This window comes from Lepisma saccharinum, chromosome 2 (genome assembly GCF_977018435.1).
Source record: "Lepisma saccharinum chromosome 2, izLepSacc3.1, whole genome shotgun sequence".
NCBI lineage: Eukaryota > Metazoa > Arthropoda > Insecta > Zygentoma > Lepismatidae > Lepisma > Lepisma saccharinum.
In genome coordinates this window covers 107,983,701-107,998,753 of record NC_139230.1, presented here as the reverse complement: position 1 = coordinate 107,998,753, position 15,053 = coordinate 107,983,701, and the positions used below count along the sequence as shown (strand labels likewise).

Below are 15,053 nucleotides of genomic sequence, written 5' to 3'. Positions count from 1 at the left end.
TCTCGCACGGTGGACGAAATTCAAGTGCTATTTTGATTAAGTCGACGAGCCTCGCAACATCCTCACCTCCGTCGAATGTGTACGCAAAAATCTTGTGCAGCAGTTCAAGTGTTAAGTCGGTTTTACAAGTTGTCATTTTCACGAGGTATTATTTAATTAGAAGTTTCTCGGTATTTATATATAAATTTTCTCGGGGAAAAATACAAAACGCACAATCAACTCAAAATTCAATAAGATTATATTTACTAGAAAAAAACACTTTTAAACTTACGATAATTGATAGAATTAAACTTAACTTAAAAAAACAATAGTTATAATTATAATTTTTTTCAGCTCTGGTATTTATATATAAATTTTCTCGGGAAAAAATACAAAATACAATACAAATACAATTCATACAAATTCAATCTGTGTGAAAAATGACTTGAACCACCTTCAAAATAAAATAATTTTAGCTATTACGATAAAATTTTCAGCTATGTTATTTATACAAAATTTCCGGATACAACATGTAACATCTGATAACACCAAAACTCAATCTCATTGAAATTACTATGAAAGAATCACTTGATACACTTTTTAAACTTAAAAATAATAAATAATATGTAGCTTTAAAATAAAAAAAAATACTTAACTTTTAACAAAAAAATTATGAGGAGCACTGCAACAACACGTCCGCACACTTTAAACACTCACACGATACTGACAGATCTGTAATGCGAAAACCCTTTAAGTAACCTAAGCGCGGACCGCGTTGAAAACATCCGAAACAGTGAGCCAATCAGAAGACACCACGTCATTGCATTACGTCATAATCCAACAACACGTTAGATACAAGTCATCATTACGAGCCGTCACAATGTTGCGTAATAACTTATTGCAAAACATGATGCAATAATTTACCTTTACGACCCATCGCAATGTTGCGTAATAACTTGTTGCGAAACATGATGCAATAGTTTACAGTTACGAGCCATCGCAATGTTGCGTAATGTTACGTACTTTAACTCAAAAGAAATTATGACACTCGTACGAAGTACGAGATGAAAAATCAAAGAGTTGCAATAGTATAAAATCGACAAAAACATCGTCAAGATAGGTTTTCCATTGTGCTTAAATTAATAAAAATAATAGGTCTCGTACCAAGTATTATTTTCAACCTTCCTGATTACACTACTTATAAAAAACTGGAAAAACCCACACGTATCTGTCAAGTAAACCGCAAGTAGACCGGAAGTAGATCAGAAGTAAACCGGAAGTAGACCGGAAGTAAACCGGAAGTAAACAGGAAGTAAACCGGAAGTAGACTGGAAGTAGACCGGAAGTAAATTTGTGTGGGTGTAAATGTAGGTGTGGGTGGGTGTGGGTGTTACGTACTTTAACTCGAAAGAAAATATAACACTCGTACGAAGTACGAGATGAAAAAACACAGATTTGCAATAGCATAAAATCGACAAAAACATCATCAAAATAGGTTTTCCACTGTGCTTAAATTAATAAAAACAATAGGCCTCGTACCAAGTATTGGTTTGAACGTATGCAACATACCTACTTATTATAATTTTTCACACCCCGCACTCAAATGGTTCAGATCATACTTGACAAAGAGGCGACAGAACGTGTTCCTAAAAACTGCCACGCCCTCTCTCTCTAACACGCTTCCGCTAGAAACTGTCGTTCCGCAAGGATCAATTCTAGCTCCTCTCCTATATACAATCTTCATAGCAGATTTAGAAACCAACAGAAAGCATAGTACCGTACACTTTTATGCAGATGACACCCAAATTCAAACCCCATTTCCACCAAAATCGCCAGATTATGCAATAGCATTACTTAACAAAGATTTGGCAGCCATCAATACCTGGTGTAATCAAATGGTCTGAAAATAAATCCACAAAAGTCTGTTGTCACTTTCATCGGTTCCAAGAATAGCCTCGCAATGACAACCCCGAATAATCCACGCGTCAAAATAGAGACATCCGAAATTCCACATTCGAAAAGTATAAAGAATTTAGGAGTTATGTTAGACCAACACTTGAACTGGGACCTTCATGTTCAAGATCAAACTAAGAAACCCTAAGCAGCACTAAGATCCCTCTATAAAATTAATGAGTACTTAAAAACAAATATAAAAATGTATCTTGTGCAAACACTGATTCTCCCTCTTCTAGACTACTGTGATATAGTATACGGTGCAAATTTGTCTGTTCGAAATAAAGTAAGAATTCAAAATGTTCAAAATTCGTGTTTACGCTTAGTTTATAACATTAAAAAATTCGATCATATTCTTCCAACCCTGAGCGAGAACAAAATGCTAAACATGAACAGACGTCGCAGACTTCATATCTGTTGCTTTATACAGAATCTTTTGCTTAAAAAAATCCCGAAAATTTATTCGCGAAACTAAAAACCAGAAGAGAAATACACAACTACAAAACAAGAGGAACAGCGAAACTTGAACTCTTCAAACACTCACTGGAAATTTTCAAATCGTCTTTTACACTTTTAGCGGCAAAAACATGGAATGAACTTCCGCCCTCCATTACCTCTATCCCCAGTCCTAACAAATTAAAGAATAAACTAAAGAATTTTCTGTTAGATGAGCAATATTTCTGTTCAAGCTCCCACGAGTAACACTACCCAATACAGTTTAGATTACATACGAGCGTCGTCAATCCAATCCAATCCTTGACAAATCTACAACTATATTGTAACATTTTCGTATGCGTTGTTCTATCGTACCTCTGTGCGTGTGAGTGAATGTGATTTCTCTCTTTCTTTTTTATGTGTTGTCTTGATTTTACAAAATCTCGTCTTTGTTCTTTCATTGCAACCATTATTTTTTCTTTTTCTTTTTTATTGCATTTTCTTCTCTTTTTTATGATTTTGTTTATGTACACTAGGTAAATGTCAAACGGGGTTAGGTTGGAGAACAGCCACAGGCTGAACCTCGCCCTTTAATAAAGAAAATTTGAATTTGAATTTGAATTTGAACTAAATAGTCGAAGTTCATCATGTCTAGTTTGACATGGTACACTATAACTCACACAATAATAAAATTGAAGTAACATAATGTTTTTTTTTAACTGATTCATTTTGGTATAAAATAAACATTGGACATTAAACAAGACCATTATAAGGAGAACGTTTTTCATAATAAAGAACATGTGCTCTCTCTCTTTCTCTTGTTCTACCCCTTTTTAATTCAAAATACTGTTTTTCTATTGTTAACAATTGTATGATATTATATATATATGCAATTGTTCAAGATTTGGTAGTACTGTTATCAGTATCGCCAGATGTACGTAGATATATTTACGTGGTAAACATAACCTTGTAGCCTAAAATCAGTTTGTAAAATCAAGAATTGGAAGATGGCAACAAGCAACATATTTAGGAAAACAGGTTAATTTGTTATATTTTTCTGCAATCTGTGTTTGAATTGTTTGTACAGTTAGTTGTATGTCTGGTTTTTGTGTGTGTGTGTGTGTTTGTGTGTACGTGCACGCACATGTAAAGTACTAAGCACACTATTGTTAATTAAAATTTGTCATTGAGAAGGAGCATTAAATAAATGTTTATATACCGAAATTAAGTCAACAATTTTTTCTATATTTTCGTGAAATGACATATTTATATATGAATGAAATGTCCCTTGAATTTAATTATTTTTATATGCCTTCTTCGTACATTATCTTTTACAATTTTCAAATAAAATTAGATTTGTATTGCACTAATGACAATTGAAAAATTGAGCATTCTGATGTACTACATTGCTGAGAAAAGTGATTTCATCTCAAATAGTATTAATTTTGCATTAAAATAATAGGATCCATCGTAGGCAAAGGAAATATTTTACAGAAAAGTGCACCAATACACAACATTAAGAATGACAAATGAGACAGGGAAGATAAAACGTGACACTTTATCTATGAAAAGACCTGTATTTCGTCCATGGCACTTCATTTCCTCACTATCCTCAGCTCTACGTCCTTTTTCATGCCCCGACAGCTCCTGAAATTGAGAAAAGACTCACAATAATACTACAATGAAGACAAATTTATATTAGCAAGCACTCACACACACTACACACACCATCGCACACACACGATCCTCTACCACAAACACGCACACAGAGTAGGAGTCCAAAAATTTTCACATGTTACACACTACGTTTCCTTAAACGTGAAGTGGAGATCATGATTTTATTAGCTTTGAATAATGTATCCATTAAATATAAGGATGAAGTCAATTTTTTAATACAAAAAATATCATTCATGGTAGAATACTGATGAGGGATGAATTCAGGGGTTGCCCTGGGGGAAATCCCCTCCTAAAATAGAAAAGTACAGTCACAAAAAAAGGAAATTAAGCAGCGTGATTGCTAGAATTCGCTTCGCGAGGTCGTGTTGGAGACGATATCCAGTCTACCGTATCACGCCGTATGCGTGACTCGAACCCAGAACCCCGGGCGTCATAAATTAATAAGTTAACCACTTCATAAAAGGGGTACCGCTGAAGCCCTGAAAAAAGCTTGTTAACAGCAAATCATGCCAGCGACCATCAGTGGAATTGTAAAGATCCGCTGACACTGCATTAGGCCGGAAGAATATGAAATACAGTAAATCAGCCTTATAAAAAAAAATCACCGTTGACAACTGACACGGTCCAGTCAACGGTTTTAACGATCGAAAGTTCTAATTCCAGCTAAATAGGTCGCGTGAGAACATCTCGCTCTCAGTTGCTTTCAGTTTTACTTCAGATACAATTATCGCAAGTGAGCTCAATAGTTGTTGTTAGCAAACGAAAAGGAGAGAATTAACGATCAGAAAGTTATAGTTTAGAATACCGGACTACGCTAGTATAGGAGCCCGGAGTTGCAATCCCTCGTACGTTTTATTTCAGGGAAGGACCACATCGAAACGAGGACTAGCGGAGACGAGTGTTTCAGCAGAGCTACAGGTACGAACATTCTTTTACCATATCCTCACCCTGCCTGTCCAGTCAGTACAAGTGTTTTTATATTAAGTTGTGTGTGGTTCATCATTTACCTGGGGTATCACTCCATCCCCTTTGTGTTCCTCTCGCTTAACCAAGCGAGTTGCCGCAGGCAGTCTTAGCCCTTAGTAAAGATCCGCCTAAAATCTACTTTAGATTTTACACGTGCTGAAGTGCTCGGCTTTTTATCATCCATATCCTCTCCCGAAATACTACATGAACAATTTTATTTTCTTATTTTTTCTCCCTAAGCTATAAGCTGTTCACTCCGTTTAGAAACTAACTCAAACTTCTGATATTTTTACCGCTACCCGTTAACTTTTAATTTTATTTTTTATTTTTGCGTGATTTTCAACCCACTCTTGCCTTTTTGTTGACTTTGACATGTCTTAAGCATATTTCATGTCGTTCAACGAAGTGGGCGACCCTCTTAATCGCACATTTCGTACTCTTCCCCACGCGGATGTGCTCGATGGGACACTAGATCGTATCACTATTCTAGCGGAGAACGCAGTACGTGTTATTTTCGACGGCACAGTACCTACTGCTGCGTAAGGTAGCCCTATTTTGACACGTAGTCGCGCCCGAACGCTCCCCGCGAGTACTTTGGTTTGTACTCTTCAACCCCCTCCGAGAATGGCTTTTCCCGGGTTCGTAAACCCCTTTCTATTCGAAGGACTCTAGTTCAGTGACACTGCAGGAGACGACATTTTACGCTTTTTTGATCTCGTGGGAAGTCTCGCCACCCTCAATGAATGGGATGTAGCTAAGATGTTGCGCATGGTCCCAATCCTCTTAACCGATCCGGCCATACGTTGGTTCAAAACATGGAAAGCGTCTCCCGACGTCCGCGCAGTCACGTACGACAATCTAAAAATCTAAAAGGCCAGCTGATTGCCGAGTTTACGAGTTCAGTTAACACGTTACAGCTGGCGGACAAAATTAAAGGTCGCCTACACAAGGACGCGGAATCTGTCACGGATTATATCCGTGGCAAGAAACTCATGTTGCACGGCCTTGATCCCGACAGGCGTCCCGCGAAACAAATCAAGCACCTGACTGACCTTGGGCCTACAGCCCGAGTATATCAGGGAGACTTACAAATGGGAATACGCGTCAGTCCCGGAACTTGTTAGGGATCTCAATGAGTTTGAGGAGCTTCAATTTCTCATCGTAAGAGGAAGATCCAGGAACTATTGTCGGAAGCGAATACCGACTCCCTCCTAGCGCAGTTGCGATCACCGACTCCAAGCCCCGGCGTGGTACGGAAAGCGACTGCGCTTCCTCCCAAGGTCACGCGCTCGCGCGAATCCCCAGAACTTGACATTCGAGTCAAGACCCTTGAAGCAGAACTGGACTCGCTCCAGCAGAAAGAGGAGGCAGATTCGAACCCGAAACCCTTGCACACGGAAACGGGTCTCGAAGAACAGCTCAAGAGTCTGACTCTTAAGCTGGACGAACTTACAAGCGCCACGCACAGAGAACACACACCAGCCTTGGGGCGCAGTAATGAATTTTATCGAGCTCCAAATAACTACTGCGGCCAGTCATCACGAGGTTTTTATAATAATCATAGTTCCTATTCCGGTCGCGGCCAGGGCCAGTATCGCCCGCAGTATAACACTTTTAACCGCCCGCAGTGGCGGGGGCAACTCACGTTTTCAGCCCCCCCGTTTTCAATCTCCAGCGTCACGACGCGACCTAGTACTGTAGATCAATGGGAACGTCGAGAAGGTGTTCGCTGCATCCGATATTATTTCCCCTATCATACCGCAGACGTATGCCAGTTCACTCCGAACGATTTAAACTGCCAGTAGCTGCTTGGAGAAGAGACGTCCAGGTGGCTCAGGTGCTTAAATGTCTCTCTGTTTAGACTTTCCCGCATGCAGAGTTGATCTATATTAACGTATTGCAGGCAGGAAAACTCTATAAATTCATCCTTGATACCGATTCCAAGATTTCGGTCATTAGCTCCAAGGACGTTCCTGCCAGTGCAAAATGTTTTAAGATTGACACTCTCATACAGTCTCTCCTTGCTGTTAAGCGGATCGCTTTGTTAACATTTTCAATAAATTGATATTCTTTTCGTCTTCTTTTTCGGGTGATCCAAAATTTCGAACAGGGTGCTATTTCGGGAAATAACTTTCTCACCACGCAGCGAGCTAACCTGGATTTTCACACCAATTGACTAACTTTATATCGTTTTGGGTTTCCCGTAAAATCAAATCTTCTGGCCGATACCCGACCAGCCTTTGATGTATCAGTGAAACTAGCACAAATGATAAGGGGTAATCTCACACCCGAATTCGTCGCGGCGAGAAAGATAAGAGTAAAACCCGGTACCCATCTTTGTTTTGCGGTGAACTTAGTGAACGCGGTTTACAGCTCTCATACATTACTGGAACCTGACGTGACATGTCAAGATAAAACTGGTTTGTTGATACCTAGGGCTATTTTAAATGCACAAACAAACCTTCTCTGGATTACCAATCCATTGAAACGTAAAATAATAATCCCCAAGGGAACGCGTATCGGCTCCGCCGAATCTTGGGAACTCCCGACCCCGGGTGAAAGTCCCGAGGGAAGTGTAGGTGACAGCGCCGGAGAAAGTTCTCCCCCGGCTCATGTCAACGTCATCAAAGAACCGGGATATGCAAGTCCGACATCCCCGGTTGACATCAATCCGAAACTGGAGCTCGGTCAAAAACAACAACTATTGCAGCTCCTGAATATATATTCTCACGTTCTTTCCTGAGGTCGGTAGAGCTACAAATTACACCCACCGGATCCGTCTTAAGGACGTCATTCTTTTTCGGTCAAAGCCGAATCCAGTGCCTATACATTTGCGTAAGGAAATGAATGATTAAAGTGATTCCCTTTTGAGACAAGGAATCATCCGAGAATCTATTTTCCTCACAATTCACCTGTTTCTCTCGTGCGTAAAAATAATGGAAAATACCGTATCGTGCAGGATATGAGATTACAGAACACGAACACAGTCTTTGACGCTATTGCGATAAATGACTTGAATGAAACCCTTTATATAATGGGCGGGGAACGCTTCTATTGCTTGCTGGATTTACATCAATCCTACTTTCAACTGCCCGTCACAAAAATCAAAACCATATATTGCCTTTACAGTTCCAGGTAAAGGGCACTTTGAACTAAATTTCGCAGCGATGGGAGCGAGCAGAAACCCTGCGGGTTTAACGCGCTGCATTCAATTGGCATGTGCTCGAATGGACTCTTCTGTACATTCGCGTCGTATATGGACGATTAGTTTTGTTTCGCGGGAAAATTCTCGATTTCTTGCCCTTGGGAATTTAGTTGGCCGATTTGTATTTCGCATTTCAGATAAGATTATCGAATGCATAACTCACTACACACACCCATCGACCGTACGTCCAATACGCCGCTTTCTGGGCCTGACATCATACGTCCGGCGGTTTATCAAAGACTATTCAGACATTGCTGCGCCACTGCAGGCATTTGTCGGAAAGAATAATTTCAAAGGGAACAACCTCAACAAGACGCCTTTGAAGCTCTAAAGAAAGCTCTAATTAGGCCCCGGTCTTTTGCCTTACAATCCAGAGAAGGAAACACGCGTGTATTCGGATGAAAGCACGACCGCTATTTCCGGCATTTTTATGCAACAGAACTCCGAAGGGGCGTGACTGCCTTGTGACTCAAGAAAGCTCAAAGGTCACGAGACTCGTTTAGGTATTATTGAACTTGTACTTCTCGCGATTCTTTATCCACTAAAGAGCTTCAGTTTCTACCTTTTAGGACACCACATCGATCTTTTCACAGATGACAAACGCATTACGTATCTGAAAACGGCCAAGTCTCTCTCCCCCAAACTCTTGCGTTGGGCTTCCGCTATCGACGAGTATTCCTTTACTGTTTAGCACTGTAGGTCCACTCAGAATATCGCGAACTCCCTATCCCGCGATACCGGAATTGAACCCACAGACAACAACCCAGAACTGGAAGAGAACGTGGCCTTGTTCTTACAGGAACAATCCATAGATATCGCCTCGCGTCAGTGCGCGGATGAGCAATTGGGCGCTCTTATTCGTATCTTGGAAGATCCACGGAGGGAGGGTAACGAAGCCTCTTTCCCTCCAAAGACAGGCATGTTACTATGCCATGGAGAATGCTTTACTATACCGTCTCCATAAAATGGCGTCTGGTTCACAGAAAATTCTGTGCGTATCTAACGCCTTGCGTGACCCGGTGATTGAATCTCTGCATTCATTACCTACCGGAGGCGCGCACTTGGAATTATCAAATCTTATAACAGTGCACTTAAAGAACTACATTTCCCTTACATGAAACAGTTCATACAGCGTAAAATCCTAGAATGTGCAGTGTGCCAAGTGAAAAAAAGGCCTCCATGTTACCAGACCTGCCAGTTATTGACTTACCCCCATATAAACCGTTTCAGTCAATCGATATTAACTTCAGTGGCCCGTATCTGGCTTCTGGTCCACTGAAAGATAAATGAAACGGTAATGCCAAGAAGGGAAAGATTCCACTAAACCTTACTTTCGGAAAAAAAAACCCTCATAGCAACCAAAGATAAAAGCCGGATGAAGAAACTTACAATTACAAACTCATTCATCATAACCATAGCAACAATATTCCATAAGTGGTTTGTTTTTAAAACCTTTATTTTAACTCTGATATGTATTCAAAGTATTCAGCCCATTTTCTTCAAAAAGTGGAATCTTTCTCTTCTAGGCCTCACCGGTTCAAATATATCCAGGCAGCTACCGATATTTCCTTTCGACTCCCGACGTGTCGGCACAAAAGGCGGCCGTGTTCGTATATGAGGATATTATCCTCCTCTGGGGTGTCCCCGATACCAATCATACGGATAAGGGTAGTGCCTTTAAGTCAAAATTCTTCCAGGAGTTAAATCAGAAGCTGGGCGTACAACTTAAGTTCGCGCCCACAGCTTCTCATAATGCAATCGACCTCCAAGAGCGAAACCATGGATTTATTCAGATAATCCTCAAGAATTCTGCGAAGCGCACATTCAAATTGGACGAGTTACTTACTACCCGCCCTGTTTTCGTATAATTCTGCCCGCGAACAGAACTTACGCTATAGCCCGCTCTTTCTTCTCCACTGGTTCCAAGCCAGGACACCCTAGTCTGCTATGCTCCAACGAGATGTGTGCGTGAAAGTGGAGAATGAAATGCGATTTAAAATACTAGACAAGGCGCGCACAGCAGCGGCTGACCACCTGCTTCTCGCAGTCAAAGAAACATCTGGCAGACGACATAAACAAATAACCTTCAATACGGGCGATCCAGTCCTTATTTATGATGGAACGCAGAATCGGGACATCACGTAAATTTTCCGGTCATTTTCTCGGCCCCTGTACCATACTAGAATGCCTTAAGCCCAATTTATACTAAGTACAGTTTCCAAACAAAAAGGGCATAATTGCGACCGACGAGATTGGCATTCAACGCCTGAAACTCTACCACCCCCCACGAATGATTCCGAAAATGAAGATTACAAAACGCCGGACGAATGGAGGTTGCCCACCTGCCCCACTCCCCATAACTAGCTTATTAGTTCAGTCACCTATATTATTCCTTGTTTATATCAGTGGTCGACGAGCAGCAGCGTTATAGATAGATATACAACATGAAGTAATATAGCCCCATTACTAGGAATAAAATTATATAATGAATCCATCATATTAATAACTATTATAACAGTAGCCTATTTTTTATTACATTGATTGCAATGTAAAAATTACTAGACTTTCACAGGGACCTCTAAAAATGATTAAATAATTACGAATGACAAAGGCAACACGAGTTTATCACCCCATACTTAAATTAGCAAACAATGCATTAGTAGACCTAACAGCTCCATTAAATATTTCCTATTGATGAAATTTTGAATCACTTATGGGCATATGTTTTTCAATTCAAATTTTAGCAGGTCTTTTTCTAGCAATACACTATATTTCAAGAACAGATTTAGCCTTTTCTAGAGTAATGCACATTTGCCGAGATGTATATTATGGATGAATACTACGAACTATTCATGCTGACGGAGCCTCCTTATTCTTTATTTGTATATATATATACACGTTGGACGAGGAATGTATTATGGGTCTGACCTATATATTCATACATGGTCAGTTGGAGTTATAATTATAATATCAACGATAGCAACAGCATTTGTATGAGGTCAAATATCATTTTGGGGTTCAACAGTAATTACTAATTTACTTTCAGCCCATATTTAGGAACTACATTAGTTCAATAAATTTGAGGGGTGTTTGCAGTAGATAATGCCACCTAACCCGATTTCTTGCTTTTCACTTCTTGCAACCATTTATTTTAAGAGCGATGTGAATAGTTCATTTACTTTTCTTACATCAAACCGGATCTAATAATCCACTTTCTATTACTAGTATTTATGGATAAGGTTCCATTCAATCCATATTTTTCTATAAAAGATATATTAGGATTTATAATTACAATCTTAATGCTAATACAACTTTTATTAATATTCCCCACAACCCTAGAAGATCAAGAAAACTTCACTCCAGCAAATTCTCTAGTAACAACAGTACACATCCAACCAAAATGATATTTCCTATTTGAATATGTAATTCTACGATCAATCCCAAATAAATTAGGTGGGGTACTAGCACTAGTGTTATCTATTATAATGCTACTAATGATACCAATACATCATACAAGAAACTTTCGAGGTTTACAATTCTACCCGATAAACCAAATATTTTTCTGAATATTGTTAGCAGCCACCATTCTATTAACTTGGATTGGGGCTTGGCCAGTAGAAGATCCATACATCATTACCGGACAAGTATTAACAATTATTATATTTTATATACTTCATTATATCCCCAGCACATTACTGATATGAGATAAAATATTAAAAAATGTCTTCTTGGCCAAAATTTAAGCATAAGTCTTGGAAACATAAACAAGAATATAAGTATTCCAGAAGTTTGTACATTCTAACTATTATGCAATTAAACGTATATTGATATAATTAACCCCTCAAAACCAACCCAAAAAAACAAATAATTCAAATAAATTGGAAGAAATCTCCTCCAAGCCAATATATTAATTTATCATAGCGAAGTCGTGGTAATGTGCGCCGAACCCAAATATAAATAAATCCCAAAAAATAAACTTCAAATAAAATAAATAAGAAAAGGTATACCCTTAAAACACTCATAAATAAGATACTGGCATATTCAGATATAAAAATTAAGGCAAACCTACCAGCACTATATTCAACATTAAATCCAGAAACAAACTCAGATTCACCATCAGGAAATTCAAAGGGAGTTCGATTAGTTTCAGCTAAACAAGAACTTAGTCAAGTTAGAGCTAATGGAAAAGCAATAAAAATAAATCACAGATAGTATTAAAAATAATAAATAAAAGTAAGTTTTAACCACTAATTAAGAAAATAAAAGATAAAATCAAACTAAACGCACCTCATAAGAGATAGTCTGAGCTCGAAGACCTCCGAGTAATGCATAATTAGAATTAGATGATCAACCAGCAGATATTACTGTATATGCTCCCATTCTTATACAACACAAAAAGAAAAAGGCCGCCAAATGAAAATTAAATAGTAAAGTATGATAGGGGAAAACAACCCAAACAAGTAAAGACAAAATATTCTAAAAGCTGGAGATATATAATAAGGATAATAATTTCTCAAAATAGGTAATGTCTGTTTCTTGGTAAACAGCCAAATTGCATCAGAAAAAGGTTAAAAGCACCACAAACCCTAACCTTGTTAGGGCCCCTACGAATTTGAGTATATCCTAAAGTCCTGCGTTCAAACAAAATAGAAAAACAACTCTAACCAAAACACATACAACTAAAATAATAAAAGAAATAATTCTCATAAATAAATCCAATTCTTTTGGTGAGTATTGTAAGTCAATACATAAATACTAATCAATAACTTATCCACATTTTATTATGCACAAATATTGTGAAATGTATTTTTTTTAGCCAACCACCACACTTGCACATAGTCACTGCGAGTCACCCACACCAGAATGATTATGGTTCAGAACGAGCAAATTTATGTTATGCACCTCTAGGAGTGTTTATATGTTAGCGCACAGTGAGACAGTCTGAAATACTATATGCTGAACAGTTAAAATAAAAATGCGCTTATTGTTTTTCATAGAGTTCCTCCATCTTCGCAGACGTGCGAACCTGGTAGAGAACACCCTCTGTTTAAAACCGAGGGAACAGAATGACAAATAAGCTCAAACAGCGTTTGACTACTATTTTCTTTTATTACATCATGTGCGTAACACACGAGGAAGGAAACTAACAAGTCCAGTCTTCAATATTTTTGGTGTGAGGATGGACTAACATGGCTAAAAATAGGATGACATTTTTACGCATATTATTTTTCATTACAGGTGGAAGGATTTCATTCCCAGCCACTTTTTTGGTTCCCTTAACCTTCCTTAACCGGTACGGGAAACGAAAATGCTGCACAAATGGTAATTTCATCGATTGCACGGGTTTGAGTTGGTGTTTTTAAGTCCACTTTATGCACAGTAAGGCTAATCGGGACTGGACCTACAGTTTAAAGTGGGATCCGAAACACTTGTGCCTCCACCGGGTATCGAACCCGGGACCCCTTGATTACAAGGCAATGACGCTACCACTGCGCCATGGGGGAAGCCGCGATTGCACGGGGAATACATAACCAAACGCACGTTAGTGACAATCTTGCTCAGAGTTAATTCAAGTTACGTCAAATATACATATATATATATATATATATATATATATATATATATATACATAAAAAAGTAAAAACAGTAGTGCTCCCCTGTGCTTTGTACCACACCATGAAGGCATATAGGGGTTGTGGAGTTAGGCCCCACACTTTCTTGATCACAGCCGAAGGTGGGGATGATGTGATCAGCACCACTCCCCTGGCCGCCTTTACCCCTCAGTATTTCCTCCAGGTTTCCACTTTGTACGACGCTGGGTGGGCGCTTTTACCGCTTGAACAGGTGGAAAGAAACCCAATTCTCCCCCGCCGGGGATCGAACTAGGGTCTCGCGCATGGTAGTCAGTCGCCGGAACGACTGAGCTAGCGCGGCACACATATATATACATAACGGCTTTTTTATATTTAAGGGTGCTACGCCCATAAAAAGACTAGTAACAAATACTTCAGTAAACGAGGCGAGGACTGCTTCAACTAGTAATGAAAACAAAAACTACATAATCGCGATATTGCGCACAGTAATAGTATTAAGTATATTTTTCTCTCCAGTGCAAGCTTTAACATTTAAAGAACTAGTTCGCCAAACATTTACTTCTCCCTATGTTTTCGGTACTATTGTTGTCATCGCGATATTAGACATTTGTTTGTTGTTACACATAAGCTGCTTGCTTCATTGTTATTTCTGCTCGAGCGTAGGCTAATGCTGCAGCTCATATCAGTACGACCGATCTCCTAAGCGAATGTAGCCTTGATACCTTTCACGTATATGAAAATACATGCTCTACTGTCCCAACTGCGGAAATACAAGAAAGCACGCTCTCACCTGGGCATGCGCCCTCAGTGTTGGAAATCAGAACTCTACGCTAGTACGATGACGTGATAGCCTCGTTCGTGGATTCGCACTTGCTGGGACTCGAACCCGAGTCTCCAAAGTCTGTTTCCTTTCAGCCACAAGCACACAGGCCAATCTCTTTCCTTGCACCCCAATTATACAACGATTTGGACCTTTTTTAAATTCCGGCTTTACAGTTCGACCCTGGACCCTCACGTTTTAATTCATAAATAAACCCCGTGCTCCAGCCGCCGAGAGTCTCATTTTCTATTGGGTTGGTGCGAATGAAATGTCCGCTTTGACGTCTGGTCGGAAACTCAGCTCAACCACACAACACAGGGATTGACTGAGGTCACAGGTCTAACGTCATAAACTCTGTATACGTCCAGCAAACAGGCTGGAGCACCCAGACAGTCAGGGGGCAGTGTGTTGCTGGACAGGGTCG

The 15,053-nt window shown here is 39.4% G+C and overlaps 1 protein-coding gene across 1 annotated transcript in view; it reads right to left on the bottom strand.

Moving 5' to 3' along the window:
- Window positions 1-3,855: 3,855 nt before the first annotated feature.
- LOC145983585 (glycine receptor subunit alpha-2-like) overlaps window positions 3,856-15,053 on the bottom strand; it is a 519,078-nt gene continuing 507,880 nt past the window's right edge. Inside the window, exons 11-12 of the mRNA XM_083116654.1 lie at window positions 4,401-4,452; window positions 3,856-3,983 (exon numbers count right to left, since the gene is read on the bottom strand). Of these exons, the coding sequence (XP_082972780.1) occupies window positions 3,856-3,983; window positions 4,401-4,452 (180 nt within the window). The remainder of the gene's footprint in view (window positions 3,984-4,400; window positions 4,453-15,053) is intronic.